Raw genomic sequence first — 20,258 nt, forward strand, 5'->3', positions numbered from 1 at the left:
ATGACCAACTGTGAATGATTTAGCTATTCTCAGAAATACAATGATCTAAGATAAGAATCTAACATTCTGAAGGATTCATGATGAAAAATGCTATCCACTTCCAGAAAGAACTGATGGAGTCTGAATGCAGATCAAAGCATACTTTTTTTAACTTTATTTTCTTTTTGGAGGGGGGAGGGTGTATCTGTGTTTTCTTTCACAACGTGACTAAGAATAGAAATTATTGCATGCCTGCACATGCACAACCTATATCAAATTGCTTGCCTTCTCAGGGCAGGGTTGGAAGAGAGAATATGGAACTCAAAATTTTAAAAAACATATGTTAAATATTTTTACATGTGAGTGGAAAAAAAAAATATATATATATATAAAAGATTTGTGAAAGCTTTGAAGAAATCAAAGATCCTTTAGGGATTTGACTATCTGTAATAAAACCCTATTCAAGGAGAAGAATATACACACCAAATATTACATCATTATAAAGTACAGCAGAGTTTCTCAAATGATTTCCAGGTCCATGCTTCCAAGTTTATTGAAATTTTTAAGGCAAGACATAATTTCAAATATCTAGACCTGAGTCATGCGCTTGATAGAGAATGGATACTTTCTGAAATTTCAAGATCAGATACTACTGTTTCAATCTTAGAATGTTCTGATGTTTTGTTTTTACTTTTATCTGTCTTGGATATTACTGTCATATCTCCTGTCTCTTTCCTAGCAAGACTGTATCTTTTTGAAGCCAGATGTTTGAATTTTTCATGAGCCAAAGGGGTATGCTCCCCATGTCTTTTGCTTTTCTGGCTTAGGCTCTCAGAGGAGGAATGAGAACAACTTTCGGACTGTTTCTTTGAAGAGTGTTTTGAGGTATGTTCACTCATTCTGGCACTTGTCTCTGAGGAATTTCTACTATTTCTGGAAGACTCCTCTTCTTTTCTTTCATTTTGAGCTTCAACAACAACATTTGCTAAAAATGATAATGATGGTGCAGGGACAAATTCTTTAGGAGGAACCTGTTGATGATCAGAGCCCTTGATTTCACGAACTTCTTTGGAAGAAGATAAGGCCTCCTGAGTAGAAACTGGAAACTGGAAGGTGTCAAGAGGCAAAGAAGTTCTAATATCGCCACTAACTTTCTGAAACTGAAAAGTATAATTCAAATTAGTCAAAAGCACTTAACAATAATAGTCAGAAATTTCTACTGGCTACTATGACTTTATTAATAAACATTAAAGACATTTAAAATTCAATTGCTGATTACACACAAAGTTCTGGGGGTCACTTCTCCTACTGGGGGCCTAGGTCCTGAGAAATTTCAACAATTACTCAGCTATGTCTAAGAGCATTTCCCATTGTCTTCCAAGTCTCAAGAACATGGAGGGCAGATGAAAACTTAAAAACAAGTTATCAGGTTCCAAACTAATAAACAGGGTGTGCGTCAAAAGGGGCCTACAACAGGGAGGGAAGACAAAGCAGGGGGCCAGCGAAAGGAAGTCCCTATGGGTCACCTCCCTGTAGATTTTGATACATAGAAAACCAAAGCCATTTTGATACACAGAAAACCAAGTCAGTGAGTGCTCATTTCAAAAAACTGCCTGTGTTCTCTTACTAATCTGGATAACTAAAAACTGACTCTCAATCTTTTCCCCTAGAAATACATATCTACACATATATTTACTTATATAAGAACCTTTAAAAAAAAACCCAATGCCTTTTTGACCTATGATCATTCATTCATAGTACCTAACTTGTATTACTGTGCTTTTTATTTTGATTTCTCATTTTGTGCCTTCCTGAAAAAGTTTGTTTATACCAGTATATGTCAAACTGTCAAAAGGCTAGAGTTTCTTATGTTAAAATATCACTTTCTTATTTTGTTAAATCTATAAAGTACCTATATACTAATCATTGATCTGTAAAGAATCTTAAGAGGTCAAGTGGCTTAGTTCTTCTAAGCATGTCAAAGTCTCAATCATCCTAGATAAAGTCCATGTGTATTTCATCTTCAAAAACTTCTGTAGACACAGAATCCATTGGCAACCTAAGCCAATGCTTATTAACCTATTGTTTTAGATCAAACTAAACTACTACTACTATTTAAACCCATTTCTGTTTTTTTTCTTTATAAAGAACTGAATTATTTAGCATTTTCCTCACAATAAAACTCTTCTTAAACCAGTAGTACAGTAGAAAGAGCACTAGTCTAGGCATCATCTGGATTCCAGTTCAGGTGATACTAGCTGCTATCTAACTCTGGAGGTGCATCTAGGTGGCACAATAGATGCAGTGCTGAGCCTGGAGTCAGAAAGACTCAGTTTTCTGGGTTCAAATCTGGCATATGTTGTGAGAAACAAGCAAAACAATATATAAAAGAAGCTTATAAATATAAAGCATTATATTAAATTTCATGTTTTCTAGCTCTAAGATCCTAGGCTCCTCAACTTATACATCATGCTCTATTCCCCGTATCCAATCAGTTCCTAAATCTTTGTTTCTCATTTCTACTTATATGATCATTGAAACTTATCTCTTGTACACACCCTTCTTTTTTCTCACCCTCTTTTCTCTTTTCTGCCATCACCCTGGTCCTCCCTTATTACCACACACACACACACACTCACACACACACACACACACACGGACTACTGCAACAGTTTGCTAGCTGGTCTCCCTGCCTCAAGACTCTTCTACTCCTGTTCATCCTCCACATCAGTTATCAAAATGATCTTACTAAGTTGCAAATCTGCTGAGGTCACTCCCTATTGAATCAACTCCAATGGCTCCCTATTGCATCCAGGATCAAATACAAAATCCTGTTTGGTTTTTAAAGCCCTCCATAACCTTTTCACTATTCTAGTCTTCTCATATTTAACACCTCTCTTCTCCCCACTCTGCCCCACCCCACCCCCACCCCCACCCCAGGAGACTCAGTGACCTTGGCTTCTTTACTATTCCTTGCATAAGATTCCATCTCTCAACTCTGAGTATTTTCACTGGGTGTCCCCTACTCCTGGAATTGTCTCCCTTCTCATTTACATCTTCTTCTTATCTTCATCAACTTTATTCACGTCTCCACTAAATTCCAATCTTATACCTTTTCCAGCCCTCTTTATATTAGTATCAGTGCCTTCCCTTGGATAACTCCCATTCACTCTGTATCTTGTTTGTACATACTAGCTTGTATGTTGTCTCCTTCACTAGGTAAACTCCTCGACAGCAGGTGTTGTTTTTTGTCTTTGTTCACCTCCCCAGAGCTTAGCACAGTGTATGGCACATGGTAGGCACCTAAAAATGTTTGTTGACTTGTCGACTAGGCATACTAGTAAATATTAACACATTAATTTACAGTCTGATCATATAAATCATTATTTTATTACTGTTGTTCAGATGTTTTCAGGATTTTCTTGGCAAAGATACTGGAATAGTTTACCATTTCCTTCTCATTCTACAGATGAGGAAACTGAGGTAAACAGGGTTAAGTGACTTGTCCAGGGCTGCAAAGCTAATAAGCATCTGAAGCCAGATTTAAACGCAAGAAGATGAGTCCTGCTGACTTCTAACCCAGCACTCTATCCATTGTGTCACCTAGCTTTCCAATTATATTATAGTCTAATACATATTAAATAAAAATAACATGAAGAAATGAATAATGGATAATAATATAATTTTAATAATATTTACTTATAATACACTAAAATAAACTCAACACTAAGGCAGCACTTGCAAGGTTAAATCATGAACCTACTGTTACTGAACAGATCTTCTCAACAATATCTTAAATGATGAAATCAAGAGATTCTTTGTTATATTAGGTAGAATGATAGCAAAATGAAATAGAGAAAAGGTATAGTTTGAAGGTGGTGTGCCTGCTCCTCGTACATCGTCACTTACTTGCATGCTATGCATTTGTCCTAGGGTATTCTGATTAAGTTCTGGTCTTTCTTCAAGTCCCTTTTTATCTTCTATAAGTATAGCATTAATTGTAGAGTTCATCTGGGGATGATCTAGGAAATCAAAATCCGACTGATTTATACCAGCGACTGTGGCAAGCTGCCCAAGTCTACAAGAAAGATTGGGTGAAGAGAAGAATCAATAGTTATTATAGATTCATATAAATGTCTCAGATCAGAGCAAAGAAATTGACTAAAATGGAGTCACATATTTGGTCTCAAAATGGGATCCTTTTCCCACCTAATTCACCATAAGTTATCTTCTTGTATGTTCTTGGATTTGTGTTCAAATTTTGAGAATAATCTCCTAATAAACTACTGTTGAATAGCTATCACTTTTATTTGCTATACCTTGATCTCATACCTGTCTGTTACTGCTTTCATAGGATTATTTTTGCATGAATGTGCTTTCTACCTAACCCCTTAGAAATATAAATTCACCATTGTTTATTTATTTTTCAGTGTAATCCAATATGATTTTCAATTTGATGGAGCTTTACAAATACCAGTGGAGAAAACAGTTTATTATATTTGCAAATAGTGGAATACTGAACCTTCTTTAAACAAGTGATAAAAATTACAAAAACTAAAGTTAAGCCAAGGAAAGAAATAGCATGTAACCTACCCAGCATCTTTAAGGAGATCCAAAAAGGCGTGGAACTTTTGAAAAGATGTCTCAATACTGCCCAAAACACCATCATCTTCCAAAATCATGGTTGCCAGTGACTGTGCATGAAGAGCCTCAGATAGAGAGAAATTTATATTTCGCAACTGGGAATTTTCAAGTTCCAGCTAGGAAAGAATATAATTGCCATTCTTTGTAAACAAGAAACAAAGTTTAAATGAAAAAAGGACTAAGAAACTTGTAGTTGTATTCCATCAAGCCCCACTGTGAAAACAGATACCATTTCCCATAATCTTGGATTAATAGTACAAAAACTCAGATTCATTTTTTATTTATTAAATCCTTCTTTCTAACACAAAAAGGGTTCATCTCTCTCAGAGTAGTAAGGGAGCTCCCGGTAAAACCACTCCTACCAACAGCTATCATAAACTGCTTTGCAGTAGTTTCAGGGAGCTATCTGGGCACTGAGAGGTCAAGTGACTTGCCTGTTGTCAGGAAGTCAGTATATGTCAGAAGTGAGACTTGAACCTACATCTTCCTGACTCTGAGGCCAAGTCCCATGCTACCTCTTCTAAGTGATTATACAGACAACTTGTGATTCTGTAAGTCTAAATGATTACATAACAACAACAAAAAAAAGTCACAATGATTGGTTCAATTCATACCAGGTTTCCAGAAAATGCTTTACTTTGTTAGAAAAATGGCTAAAACATTCTGTCAATTAGGAAATAAAATTAAAAGTCTGATTTCCGGAAAAATATACAGAAGTTCAAACTAACACAAGAAGCTGAGGGAAAAACAAGTATGGCGTTCATTTGTGTTTCTAAAATATCCTTACAGGTAACCACTGGATTAATTCCTAAAGCTTCACTCTGTAGCTTGTTGAATTCAATGACAACTTTTTGGCCCTGTCTTCGAGGTTCTCCATCAGCCTGCCAATGCTGCCACCGATACACTATGCAGCTCCTTCCTCCATGCTCTTCTACCAGATTTCTGAGTTCATTCTTCCATCTATGCCCTTGCTCATGTTACCTTTTCTGCTTTGATTCTGGATTCTGTAGGTACTTTATAAACTGTATCTGCTAAATGAATGCCATTCAATGGCTTCCCACAAGGTCAAGATATACCGTCAAAAAGCCACTCTTAATCCTGAGGCACCTGAGTCACTCTATTGCTTTGTGTTTCCTCTGGCACATAAATACCATCTCCTCTTTATTATTTTTGACTTGCTTTAATACTCTAAGTAGTCCCACGTCTTCCTATGCAAATTGCAAGCACCTCAAGATTGCTTATGTCTTAAATTTCTTTTGCACCTTCTATGATTCTCCATATTACTGTACACCAAATTGGTGCTTAATGAGTGAACAAAACCAAAGAAAATACAGAAATAACTAAGCCTTTTACTCTTATATTTTAGACTAAATAATGGAATACGTACATGAATGCAACATTAATGTTAACAGAGAGTGAACAATTTTCAAATGCACCTTTTAATTTAAACTTCATTCTAAAGCCTAAATATCTTAGCTCAAATATGTCACAAAAACACAAATTAATTTTAGTTTTACCTCAGTTACTCGTTTGTCAGCCTTGACTCTCATAATTCTTTCTGCTTTTAATTGCTCTATGCACTCTTCCAACTTCTCCTGCGGAAAACCAGCAAAATTATTACTTTAAAAAGAGCTAAAAAAGGTGGAAAGTCTTAGTCACAGACTCTCTGGGCCTCAACCTTCTTCATCCAAAATATCTTTAAGGTTTCAATCAGCTCTAAAAATAGAATTTTAAAGTGAAAGGTATCTTATAGGTCACCTAGTTGAATCTGCTAATTTAAAGACAAACTCATGTTCAGAAAAATTAAGTTTTTTTAAGCAGATTACACAAGTCTACTTTTTTTCCAGCCACTATGCTAAATACTGGAGATACAAAAAGGAGGGAAAAGACAGTACCTGCCTTCAAGGAACTTTCAATATATTGGGAGAGAAAAAATGCAAACAAATAAATACAAAACAAGCTATGCATGGGATAAATACGAAATAATAATAATAAAAAAAAGATCTTGAAATTAAGAGGGGTTGGGGACAGCTTTCTGTAGGTATGATTTTAGTTGGGTCTTAAAAGAAGTCACAGAAGTCAGTTACTGAAGCAGAGGAGGGAGAGCATTCCAAGAATGGTAGACAAAAGATAATAGCTATAGCCAAGAGATGGAGAGTATTGAACAGCCAGGAGGTCAATGTCACTGAATGAAAGAGGACATGTCGGGGAATAAGTGGAAAAAAGACTAGAAAGGTAGGAAGGGGCTCAGTTATAAATGGTTCTGAATGCCAAATAGAGGATTTTGTATTAGCTCTTGGAGGCAATAGGAGACCACTAGAATTTATTGAGGGGGGTGTGTGTGAGAGAGAGACATGATTGGCCCTACATTTTACGCAAATCTCTTTACTGGCTGAGTGGGAAGAGACTTGAAGCAGCAGACCCACAGGCAGATCACTGCAATAATCCAGGTGTGAGGCGAAGACAGCCTGCATAGAGCAGTGTCAGAGGAAGAGAGGCATATTCAAGAAATGCTGCAAAGATACAATCAACAGGCCTCAGCAACAGATTGGATATGGAGGGTGTGGGGAAGGTGAGAGATAATGAGGAATTCAGGGTAATTTCTAGGTTGTAAGCCTGAGGAACCAGGATGGTATTGCCCTCTACAGTAATTGGGAAGGTGTCTGTGTTGCCGGGGGGGGGGGGGGGGGGGAGATTAGGGGAAAGATAATGAGTTGTTTTGGATATACTGAGTTTAAGACTCAGTTTACTAGACATCCAGGTTGAGAGGTCTAAAAGGCTGTTGGAGATAAGATTGGAAGTCAGCAGGGGTAGATAGATTTGAGAATCGTTAGCATACTATTAATTAAATAAATGTGTTACATGAATGTAATGCAATTTTGTTGTGCTGTAATTAAATCTATGTGAGCTTATGAGATCATCAAGTGAAGTAGTATAAAGAGAAGAGAGAAAAGGGCCCAGTACAGAACCCTGAGGGTATACTTAGGGCATGTTCTGGAGGAGGATCCAATAAAGGAGACAGGTAAGGGGTATCTGATAGGTTAAGTGGAAAACCAGGAGAAAGTATGTCCTGAAAACCTAGAGAAAAGGGAGTATCAAGGAGGAAAGAGTGGTCAACAGTGTCAAAGGCTGCAGAGCAGTGAAGGAGAAGATCAAGAAAAGGCCGCTGGATTTGGTAATTAAATGATAACTTTGGAGAGAGCAGTTTTGGTGTAATGATAAAGTTAGAGGCCAGATTCTAAGAGGTGAAGAAAAGCAAGAAGAGGGAAAAAAGAAGCATTTACTATTAGCTCCAAAAGGCAGAAGAAAAATAGCACCATAGCTAGTAGGGATGGAAGGATCAAATTAGGGTTGTTGTTTTTTTTCTCCAAGACAGGGGAGACATGAGCATATTTGTAGGTAAGAGGAATGAGGTAGTACGGAGAGAGGGAGATTGAAAATAAGTGAAAGAGTGAGGATGACAGAGGAGGCAATGTGGTGGAGAAGGGATGGAATGGGATTATTTGAACAAGTAGAAGAGTTTTTAGCCTTGGAAGGCCACTTCATCAAGTGAGACAGGGTGAGGAAGGAAAGAATAGCAGAAGGCATCTGAATGATAGGAGATGAGGAAGAGTGAAGAGGGAGTTCTCAGTTGTTGTCTGTATTATTACAAGTGGTGCTATTTTGGTGGGAGAAATTCTGTTGTACTTTTCAATAATTTTCAAAATTCTTTTGATTCTTTTCTAATTTCTTATTCAGCTATTTTATATATTCAAGACTCTGGCCATTTATTTTTAAATTACCTGACAGGGAATGTATAAGCTTTCCTGGCAACTGATTCCCCTCCCCACACCCCCTGCCCCCAAACCCTCAATCTCATTTAGTCTCTTTGGAGTTGGGGATGAAATATAACTCTCTCTGGAAATGCACAAAATACAACTAGTACTTCAAAAGCACTTCACCACATAAAAAGGATTTAGTTAAACCGAGGTGATGGGGCAAGAGGCACAACATAAACCTCAAGATTTAGAGTTAAAAGATCCCAATTCAAATTCCATCTCTAACTCACTACTAGCATGATCTTAGGTAAGTTATTTCACCTCCCTGGGCCTCAATTTCCTCATCTGCAAAATGCAAAGGTTGGACCAGATGACCTCTGAGGTTCCTTCAAGCTCTACATCTATGGTCCTATGACCTCTCTACTCTATGTAAATCCTCTCTTCTGCTTCAGTCCAGTTAGTTTGTAAAGGAGGGAACTAGCATCTAAGGGAGCACCTTGAATGGCCTCTTAGACAACTGGGGAATGGCTGATCAAATTGTGTTACATGAATGTAATGCAATTTTGTTGTGTTGTAAGAAATGATGAAGGAGAAAATTTCAGAGAGTCCTAAGCAGTAAAAACCGACAGTGAAATGAACAGAACCAGAAGGATAATTTATACAAAAACAAAAAAAAAAAAAAAAGAAGAAAAAAAAAGACGACTCCAAAGGGTCTATAATAAGGCAAGATACTCCTCTCTTGGCAGAAGTACAAACACAAAGTGCAGAAACATACCTTTTGAGACATAGCTAATTTGTGGATTTATTTTGTTTGACTTTGCTTATTTGTTACAAGAAGTTCTTCGCATTTCCTTTCTTTTTCTTTGTGAAGTGAGTGGAGAGGTTTATGGAAAGGGAAGGTAAACAACAGTGATGCCAAAAAGAAGGCACTGTAACACTTTAAAAAACACATTTACAATAGAAAAAAAGGAAATTCAGAAGGAAGCAGCACAGACAAGTAGGAGAATTTATTATATATTATTAAAATAAAAAATGGGTGGCATGAAATAGACATTTATAATTCTATAATTGTGCATTCTGCCATGCATATAGAAGTTCTGGGGGGTGTTTAAGTTCAGAATATATATATTTTTTAATTCAAGCCCCTTGAAATGTTCCCACTACCCACAATCTACTCCCCTCTCTCCACTATTCAAAATCTTTGTACTTCAGCCCACTGAAGGAAGACTAGTCTTCCCATCAACATTGAATTCTATAATATATCATAATGTACTGTCAGAAATCTTAGGGTCAGGGCATGTCCTGACTCTCCCACTATTTCTTCCATAGTCTTCCTATCCTCCTTTCTACCCCAGGCCTCCCTCCTGAGTGTCACTGTTTATGAGACTCCCATGCTTCAGGAAAAGGGCCAGTCTTGTCTCACTCATGGCTTCCCCTCAAGTCTTTTCTTATACTGCCTCATCATATGTTCCTTTCTTCCCTGTCCCACTCTACCCTCATGATCAAAAAAATCTACCAATTCATGGATGAGGTTGATATATCTCCTCCCATTTTTGCATGTACATTCCCAGAACACAGAACACAGCTTTGCCCAGAGTTAACTTAACTTTGGAGAGCTGGACCTTATTCAATTCAGGCATAGGGAAAAATGATACCAAGAAATGACAGGTTAGAATAGTCTGTCTGTTGGCAAAAGAACCTTTTCTCTTCATTCGTGCCCCAGCCACTCTTCTCTAGACTTTTGACATCACCTCTAGGAACGTCACCATCCCGCAAGATCACTTCCCCCGGGGAATTCATACCTCCTCAGAAGCCCTAGCCCCATGGATTCCTCCCTCTGATTGAATGGCTCCTTCCCGAACCTCCATTTAAGCAAGGGGCCTAGGCTGCCATGTCTTTATTTCCCCCCAGACTGCACTCCCCAAGCCTCCCTGCCTTTCAGCTTCCTTTTATGTGTTGTCTTTCTCCATTACATTGTTAGCTCCCTGAGGTTAGCGACTTTTTCTTTTTTGTATTCCCAGCCCTTAGCACATTTAAATGTTTATCCTTAGCACATTTAATAAATATTCATCAACTGAGGACTGACTGTCCAAGTTGGTTGAAGTACGAAGTATATAGACTGGATCTACGTGACAGAGTAGTTAAATGCAAAGCAGTTTGGGAGGGAGGGCACTAGCAGTGGAGGGAAAGTCAGGAAATCTTCATGTAGAAGATGGTGCCTGTGTTACATCATAAAGGAAGAGACTCCTATGACACCGAGTGAGGAAGGCAGCACATTTCAAGCACAGGAACAGCCAGTGTAGGGTGATGGGGGGGTGGGGTGTGTATCATGAGTGAGTGAGGACTAGAAGGACCAGTTTGGCTAGGTCACAGAAGAGACTGTAGCTAATTTCTCCTTCTAGTTCTCACTTGATCTATGCAGTCAGAATTTCATTCTCTGGAGCACCCCATCCTTTTTGAGCTGATTTTCTCTGTAGGATCTGAAACCTAGAATCCTATTTTTTCCTCTTAACTCACTGAAACCCACTCTCCCCAACTCTAGAGTGAGACTATCATCAGGATTCTTTTCTTTATATTCCATGTTATCTATTTTAAAGGCTGTTATATGAAAAAAGGTTTGGATTTGTTCTGCTTGACACTAGGTAGCTCCTAGAAATACCAGATTTTCAGTTACCCAAGGATTTCAAGAGAATAATGGATGACCACTCACTGGTGATGTTGTAAACAGAATTTTTGTGCACGTATAGCTTGTACTAGCAGCCTCCAAGATCCCTTCCAACTCTGAGAATCTGTGATTGTGACCAGTAATATATGTGCTTTGTAATTTTTTTAAGTCAGAATGATGAATCTGCATGGATTTTTTTTTTAACACTATTTCACCTTTGAGACTAATCAGATACTTGGGGGGGAGGGCAGGTGGAGAGAGGTAAAGGAACAGAGAGGGTAAAGGTACAGACTGGTTACTGATAACCTTGCCAATATTAGCAAAGCACATGGACAAACAGATCCTAACTAACCATATAAAATAATTTTAAAAACATTGTTAAATTCTGACCCTTGAAAAGAGAGACTAACTTATAAAACTATCTTATACTATTAAGTGCAGTTTATCTGCCCTAGATTACTCAATTATATAAGGATTGCAAAATCTTATTTGACATTATTTCATGACAAAGACCAGTTCTATACAGAAATAAACATCTGGACATAAAGTTAAAAAACAAACTAGTTTTTCTATGTAATGCCAAAATTTGGACATTTAGCACACATTGCATTATGTGGATAGTCTCAGACTTGAGAAAAATATCTCTGTTTGTGTATGTTAAATATTTTAAGGAGTTCTGAAAACTATTCTAGCTTTTATTTTAATAATTTCATTTGTTTTGAAAAAATACTTTATAAATACATTTCAGAATGAGATTGTCCTATATTAACCTTATTTCCATAAATGTATATATCAAGGATACTGGATATAGTTTGGCCACAATTTCCTTTAATTACTATCATTTTAGGAACACTCAGTCACTATGAAAAAGAAGAAAAATACCTTGTTTCAATCTACTGTAGCAATCAAGAAGGATTAAGTTTAACAACAAAGGTGGGGAGACAGAACACGTCCCATAACTCTGGAATCCAGCTCTAGTTTTTTGGGTTTTTTTGGGGGATGGGGGGCATAACTCAGTGTTGTCTTTAAAATTTTACACTTTTGTCTCGTATTTCAGAAGAATGTTTGTGCTTTACTAGATTTTAATCAGGAAATAAAATTTATATGGCCTTGAAACTTTAAGGAAAAAGCTAGTTTTATTCAAAGCAAGGGATCAAAGAACTTTTGGTTTTATGAAAACTTTCTTCTTATAGAAAAGATCTGAACTCACTTTCTGATGTAAACTTTGGAAATTAATTAGTAAAGAAAGTACCAGAAAATCTTTTTAAAGTGAAAATGTGTAACACTTTCTACAATTCCTTAAATCAACTTTATAAATATTTGACTATCTCATCATATAATTACCTTCTCTTAGTATAAGTCCAGATTGTTAATCTGGTGCCAATTACCGAAAGTCTGTCTTATTTACCATAAAAGAGTTTACTTAATTTTAAAAACAGGGATGACACTAAGTAAATGCAGGACATTGATGAATATAATTTTTACACAAATTATTTTCAGTATAACTAAACCTAATTTTACCTAAAACATTTAGTAGTTCCTAAAATGTAAATCCATATTCTATAAATCAAGTAATATTTTTCCATTATAATTCCAGGTATCTTTCATAGTATTTTCTTGTTGATAGTCAATTATCAGTGGCTCTTACAACTTCAGCTTCAGGTTTTTTCAACCTATATATTCAAGTTATTCATCTATGAAAAACTGCCACCCTAGAAGATTTTTGAAGTGAATTCTTTTGTAAAATAAAAAGTCCACATGATGCAAATAATCTTGGCCGCTGTTATCTGTTGGTTAAATTTAAATTTCTATATATCACACATTCTTAAGGCAGGCACACTATGGAGTGCAATCTGATTCTTCAGCAAATGCTGCAACAAACCAGGAAAATAGTCAAAGAAAATCAAGCATCTTTCACTCCCAATTACAGAAAGCATTTAAACTTACGCAGTCTAATAAACAAAAGAATGCTAAACTGATGTCTTCAACACTTTTACTTTTGCACTTAAATATTATTTCTAACAGACACTTTAGAAATTTGCAATAACAACAACAAAAAAACTCACAATGGTTTGGAGAGTGGTTTTCAAATTATATCTCATAAAACCTTAGGAACTAATGTACTTTTCCGGCAAAAATTACATTTTTGTCAGCTTAGGAATATAACACCTATTAGATATCTAAAATAAACTTCAATCCCCTTAAAATTTTCATTCAGTACAAATTTTAGTGGTAATGAGCTCCTGAGTTTATGACCCCACTGTGTAACACAGCACTTAATTTTATTTATCCTACCACTTCTTTTATTTACCACATTATCTTTTTAATTGTTGACTCAATTTGTCCATTTGTAATAGCTGTAAAAGATCAGATCAACGGAGATCTATGAGCTAATCATTCAATTGCATAGCAGAGTTTGGAGAATAGGTTTTCTTCCTCTAATGGGACAAATTCTTGAGGGATTATAGATCATCTAGCAAAACATTATCAGCAAATACTAGCATCTGGGCACCTCACCTTCTATAAGGGCTCCCTTTAACTTCAACTCCATTATCTATTGCCTTTGTTTGACATTAATGATCAAAACATTGCCAAACGAGGTTATTTCTGTTACAGCTTTTAAGTAATCTTGTATATGCCTGATATATGCAGGGGAGATATTTCAGAGAAGCCATTAAGGTCACAGGTTCACAGTGACCTCAGAGGCCAGCCTGACCAACTTCCATATTTTACAAATAAGGAAAGTGAGGCCTTGGTAGGTTAAGTGACTTGAGCTGGATGTTTTGCTTTACTGAATCAACTGCTTTTTTATAGAAAACAAACAAGCACATCAAGATCTTGGATTCTTTACATTCCTCAGTCGAGTGTGTGATAATAAAAATATAGTCCTCTGTGAAATATCACTTACAAAAACCAGTCTGTTCCCTTATGAATAACTTCATTTAGGAGAGCCTCAATGCACATATGAGTACAAGAGTCTCTTACAAATTACGTCAAAGTGGAAATATGACTCGGTAGTTATGGGTATTCTTTTGGTTACCTTTCTTGGTTCAAGAAGGTCTCAGTTTTTTTCCCCACACCTTTGGTATCTTTCCCTTCTTCAAATACCACAAGCAGCAATTCCTCTGCTACGCACATTTGGTCTACTGTTCTTCAGTGACATTTCCATTGCATGTCTAGGACTGTTAACTCATGTTAAGAGTCCAAATGTGGCAGTTCCATATGGTGAAAAGACTATAAAATTTTTGCAAATCTTTTCCTAAGGTAATTTGTTTTCCAACTCAGAGTTTAACCTTTCTTTACATCTTTACATGGGGATGACTGCTTATCCGGGTCATTTATTAAGGATTCTACAAACTTGTTTTTTTTTTCCTTCCACTGTTTCTCCCTGTTTTATGAAGCACAAATACTCTTGAATCCTCCTCTGTTCTTCTCCACAAGAGAACTAGTTTATACACTAAACTGTTTGCCTTGGCAGTCAAATATTTCTATTTGGTAAGAAGGTCAAGTATTTGTTGACAAAGGTGGTTTTTACGTTCTTTGGACCTCATATTTAAGGCAGTTTCATTTTCTAATTTGCACCTTCAATAATTTGTTTAAATAGGTCAGGCTGAAGTTGTTTTAACTGGATTCCAAATTTTTCCCCATTCTTATTCTTTCTGCTAACTTCACACTAATTTTGATCTTTTCTCTAACTAGTCAGTAAAGAAAGGTGATTCAGGCAGATACAACTTTTGCATTAGCAAAAAGGAATTTTTTGTCAAAATACAACCAATTTCATTTTTTTATTATTTGGTGTTTATCATATTTTTTTCCTTTTTAAAAAAAATCTTTAGCTTTTCTGTGAAGTCTTATTGGGCTTGTGTCCAATTTGCTTGTAGATGTTTTCTCATCATTGTCTTCTTCTGAGTTTGTCTTGAGCTTCCTTGTCACCAACACCAAGTAGCTTTTTATTGGCAGGTTCCTTTTTTATTTTTTGTTTGCTCATTTTCCCAGCCTATTTCTTGACTTTGAACTTTATGTTAAGGTTGGGCTAACGTGGGGCTGGGGGAAAAGAGAAATTGGAGAGAAGAGGAGTGTATTGTCCTCAGCTTCAGACTTTTTCACACTACTATTTTCACAGTCAGTTCTGGAGCAGGGGTGGGGGGATGGATCTGTAAGTTTTTGGTGCTTCTAAGGTGGTGTGATCTAAGGAGAAGTGCGTTCACTGCTCTCCTGGTCTGCATTCTGGTACTTACCAGGAAGTCTCCTGCTCCCTTTCAACCACAAGTGCTCTCTCTGCCCTCAAACTGCAATCCAGAATTGGGTAAAGGTGATGACAAGTACTACAGTCTTGTACTCAGTGCCCACATACGGGTCCCCTATAATCTATTTCTGATCAGTTGTCCAAACTCTTTACTGTCTCTGGAGATGGAGAACTCCCACAACTGTTGCTGCTGCGACCTCTGAGTCCCACACCTGGAGTTGCTGCCACATGTGCTCTGGGCTAGCCCGTATCCCAGTTTCACAGATCTCTTCTTCCAACCTCCTGAGTTGTTTTGGGCTGGAAAAGTGTCTTATCTGACCTTTTGTTGGCTGTACCGCTCCAGAATTTGACTTGCTATTTTAAAGTTGTCTGGAGAGGAATGCTGAAAGTTCAGCTTGAATGCTCCTTCTACTCAGACATCTTGGCTCCACCTCTATCTGGTGTTTACCATATTCAGGATTTAGAAGCCTTCTGAATTCATGATATATATTACTGAATCATGAGGCTTCTATGCAATTTACAAGTCTTTGGCTCTCTTATTTCTAACATATTTTTCTCTATTCACGCAAGCCCACTTTTGCATTGAAAACACTAAGTACAAAACCATGTTTATTTAATTTGGAATATCTCATCCAACTATCCAAAGAATTTCTCTCTTCAGCTTCTGCAATATATGTTGGCACATTTCCTTTAATTATTTTGATGGTGGTTTTCCTGTAAATATTTTTCATGAGTATTGCTAAATGAGATAACTAAAAGTCCCATGAAATGTCTCCTATTGCCTTTCAATGTCAGCTGAAACCACTACACCAAACCTTTATTTCCTTCTCAAAGAGACTTGTGATCCTTTTGTTTTCTGCTTTTGTTTATACAGAGACTGTCAAGAACAAACCAATTCAGTTCCTCCACTAAGTCCTACTTCTAAGTCAGTGAACAAGGTTCTCACACATTTAGAGTACTACTACCAGTACTAATACCTAACATTTCTATAGCACCCACTGCGTGTCAGGCACTGTTCTAAGTGCTTTACAATTATTATCTAATTTTATCCTCACAACAACCTTGGGAGATGGGTGCTATTATCATCTTCATTTTACAGTTGAGGAAACTGTGACTTGCCCAGGGTCACATAATAGGAAGTGTCTAAGGCTAGATTTAAACCCAAGTCTTCCTAACTCCCAGTGCTCTAGTTAATGTTTACAGACAGCCTAAAAACTGTATGGTTTTTGGAAACCTCTTTATTACAATTCTGTCATCTGAGTTCTAGAAACAAAGAGGGTGGCCCAGGACAGACTACTATTTTGTATTTCTTTTCTTCATGGGTTGCCAATGCCAAAGAATTCATCATCAAGTAGCCAAGCTACTGGTGACTAGCCTCTGGCCAGTTCCACCTCTACCCTAGCTGCCTGGCCCCCTGGGGAAAATCTTCATCCTGAGGCTGATTCAGTAATTTCTGTGTCTTTGATTGAACCTCCATGTCATGAGAAGGCTCAGCCATGCTACGTTCAACTCCCTTTCTCAGGCTCAGTCTCAAGTTCACTCCACGCCACCTCCTCACTGATTACCTGCATCAAGAAGGCACTCTCCTGAAATCGAGAGGATGCCCATCAAATGGGGAATGGCTGAACAAGCTGTGGTATTATATGAATGTAATGGAATATTATGGTGCTATAAGAAATGATGAGCAAGCAGACTTCAGAAAAACCTGGAAAGACTTGCATAAACTGACACTGAGTGAAGTGAGCAAAACCAGGAAAACATTGTACACAGTAACAATAACATTGTGCAATTACCAACTCTGATAGACTTAGCTCTTCTCAGCAATGCAAGGATCTAAGACAACTCCAAAAGACTCATGATGGGAAATGCTATCCACATTCAGAGAAAGAACTATGGAGTGTGAATGCAGATTGAAGCATACTATTTTTCCCTTTTTTGTTGTTTTTTTTCCTTTCTCTTGGTTTTTCCTGTTGGTTCTAATTCTTCTTTGCAACATGATTAATGTGTAAATATGTTTTAATATGATTGTACATGTATGGCCTGTATCAGATTGCACTCCGTCTTGGGGAGGGGCAGGGGTAGAAAATTTAAAATTCAAAATCTTATAAAAGTGAATGTTGAAAACTAAAAACAAATATTTTAAAAAAAATAGAAGGTGCTCTCTTTCCTCCTGACCCCCAGCTAGTCATCAGAAATTCTAGACTTTTAAGCATGATAGAATATATTAGAACTTGCACTCCAACACGCATAGTATTTGAGAAACCTTAGTCATTTACCTCCACAAATAATTATAAGGGATTTCAACAGCTATCTAGGTCCAACTTATATACAAAAGAAATTTCCATTATAACATGCCCAACAATTAGATATATCTAGTTTTTGACCTGCCTCCAAATGATAAATAAATACTAGGTAATATAATGAAGAGTTCATTGCTCCTACAAAATTAGGAACTGCAAGGCTAAAATCTAAAGTACCTTATTCTTGATTGGTTCTAATTCTTTACTGCCAAGATAACCAATTCAAAACTCATGACTCGTTCTGGTAGAGATAAAGAGATATTTTTTCTTTTAAAAATAAATAAATTATGGTTACTTAAACTCACAATAATCATATAGCTGGATAATCAAATTAATTTTCAGAGAAGAGCCAATGAATTAAATTTACATAATGATCCTAACTTTACTATAAAAACGTATAGACTCTGGAAGTCCTCATAAAGGGATTCAGCATATTATGGTGGAAATTTTGTAAAATATAAGCTACAAAGTGGAACAAACCTATTGAAACTTTAAAAATATGACAGCCTCATACCTGTATTTCATTTATTTTGTATGGTGTTAGGCTAGTATTTTCAGGAAGAGATTCTAAAATGGTGTCTTCTGACTCTTCCGTTTCTGAGCATGATGGGGTCTCCACAGTTACTTTCACAGGAAAATCCATTTGCTTAAAGAAAATCATAGGAAACTATAAGCAAGGTTAAAATGATCAAACATTAAAGCATATTTCAAAACATTTCCAAACTCTAAGTAAAATTTCCTTATCTGACATCTTCATTATGTAACACTTGACTGCATATGTATTTGGGTAACATAACAAGTAGATGAATGTGCAAGTACTTTTCTTCCATTTCATCTTAGTCATACAAGATATAATTATTAATAACCAAGCCAAATGTAATGATTGTAGCATAATATACTTTTTCCTGCTGGTTATACTATGATTAAATAATTTCGACATCCTGAATCATACTTTTATTTTAACTTCACATAAGTAGTAGAAGTTGTGTTTAGGATCACAGATTAAGAGCTGAAAGGGGCTTCAGGGATGATCTAATATAAATCTCATCACTGGAGAAATCTAATACCCTGAGTTTAAGCGAACTGGCCAAGGAATATTCTGGGTTTTATTCAGGAGAAAGCCTGTAAAAAGACAGTTAATTTAAGGTGCAAAGCAGGGAGTAGGAGTTAGAAATTACTATTTAGATGGAGTATGAATGCAACAGAGTTCTTTTTCCCTTTTCTGCTTAACAACATATGTATGGTCTCTTAAGCCAAACATCTGCAATATTGACCTAGGAATTTTTAAAGATACACAGTGTAGATGACAAAAATAATTCACTGGGAGGTTAAGTCTTCTAAGGGACAACCAACTTGCACTCAAAAATTAGGACAGAAATTTCCTCTCAATCCCCAAAACTGAAATATGATAAATATTTTAGCATATTACCTGAACTGGCCAAGGTAAATCTCGAGTTTTAATCAGTGGAAATCCCCTAAAGAGACAATTAATTTAGGTCACATTTTAAGGTAAAAATGTTGGGGTTTAAAATAACATACAAAAGCACGTTAAACTGACATCTCTGGAGAAGTATCTATTTTATATAATTTAATTTTCCAGATAAATGAATCTTAACCCTTAAGGTGCCAAAAAAAAAATTTGAAAGCTCTAGGTATTTTTAAGTTTAACATTTCATACATCTTTCTCTTTTGTGAAAGAATACAGTGAACACAATTAACATTTTCTTGGCTACCATTATAAACATCAAGATACGGCCTACATTAAATGGCCCCAAGCTACAATTTTTAAAGTTTCCCTTTTTATTTTCTTTTCTTTTAAAAAAATCCCCAAAGCTTCACACGTCAAAACTTTAAAGCTGGAAAAGCCCAGAGAGATCACTTAGTTCAGGAGTTTTAAATCTGGGGTGCATAAATTTGTCTTTTAGAATATTTTAATAACTATTTCAATATAATTCATCTCCTTCATAATCCAAAATATTTTATTTTGTGCATTAAAAAACATTGTGAGAAGGGATCCACAAGTTTCACCAGACTGCCAAAAGGGTCCATGTACACAAAACAGATTAAGAATCCCTGTTCTAGTCCAACTCTGACTATGTAAATGAAGAAAGTGAGGCCTAGAGGAGATGGTGCCCCAAGGACACACAACCAAATTTTTTTGTTTCTTCACTGTCAGCTGTCATTTTATATTACTATCAGTACAACCACCCATAATGCCACAATTATACTGTTTGTATCTGTTCCCAATTAATTTATTGCTTCTCTTAGAACTATATGTAAAATAAGAGTTCATACCCTGACAGAAAGCATGACAAGTTCTCATTAAGTCAAGTGAATATGCTCTAATGCACTGATATTGTTAAAGCATTTTTATTTTTCATAATTTATAACAAAATACATTTGCTACAGGCAAAATATATTTAGACATATACTAAAATGTATGTACCTCAAAATATTTTCATTATGAGTAGCCAAAAAAAATCTATATATAGTGTCACTGAAATCTATTAGAATGTAAGCTCTTTGAGGAAAAAAGACTATTTGTTTTTTGTCTCTTTATCCCCACTGCTTCAAAAATTTTCGTGCTATTATCTTTTTTTCTTATGAAACAAAAACAATTAACTTTACCTGAAGATCAAAATTATCCCACTGAGCCTTTTTAAAAA

At 36.2% G+C, this 20,258-nt stretch overlaps 1 protein-coding gene across 2 annotated transcripts in view; it reads right to left on the minus strand.

Annotated features, from left to right (window-relative positions):
* Positions 1–506: 506 nt before the first annotated feature.
* LOC114025944 (centrosomal protein of 78 kDa-like) overlaps positions 507–20,258 on the minus strand; it is a 39,013-nt gene continuing 19,261 nt past the window's right edge. For both annotated transcript variants that reach the window (XM_027839481.1, XM_027839480.1), the window contains exons 11-16: positions 19,022–19,067; positions 18,107–18,238; positions 6,141–6,218; positions 4,573–4,739; positions 3,889–4,057; positions 507–1,139 (exon numbers count right to left, since the gene is read on the minus strand). In XM_027839481.1, the coding sequence (XP_027695282.1) occupies positions 579–1,139; positions 3,889–4,057; positions 4,573–4,739; positions 6,141–6,218; positions 18,107–18,238; positions 19,022–19,067 (1,153 nt within the window). In that variant the 3' untranslated portion in view covers positions 507–578. The remainder of the gene's footprint in view (positions 1,140–3,888; positions 4,058–4,572; positions 4,740–6,140; positions 6,219–18,106; positions 18,239–19,021; positions 19,068–20,258) is intronic.

The sequence above is a fragment of the Vombatus ursinus genome, unplaced genomic scaffold (assembly GCF_900497805.2).
Source record: "Vombatus ursinus unplaced genomic scaffold, bare-nosed wombat genome assembly UNPS02014832.1, whole genome shotgun sequence".
Classification (NCBI taxonomy): domain Eukaryota; kingdom Metazoa; phylum Chordata; class Mammalia; order Diprotodontia; family Vombatidae; genus Vombatus; species Vombatus ursinus.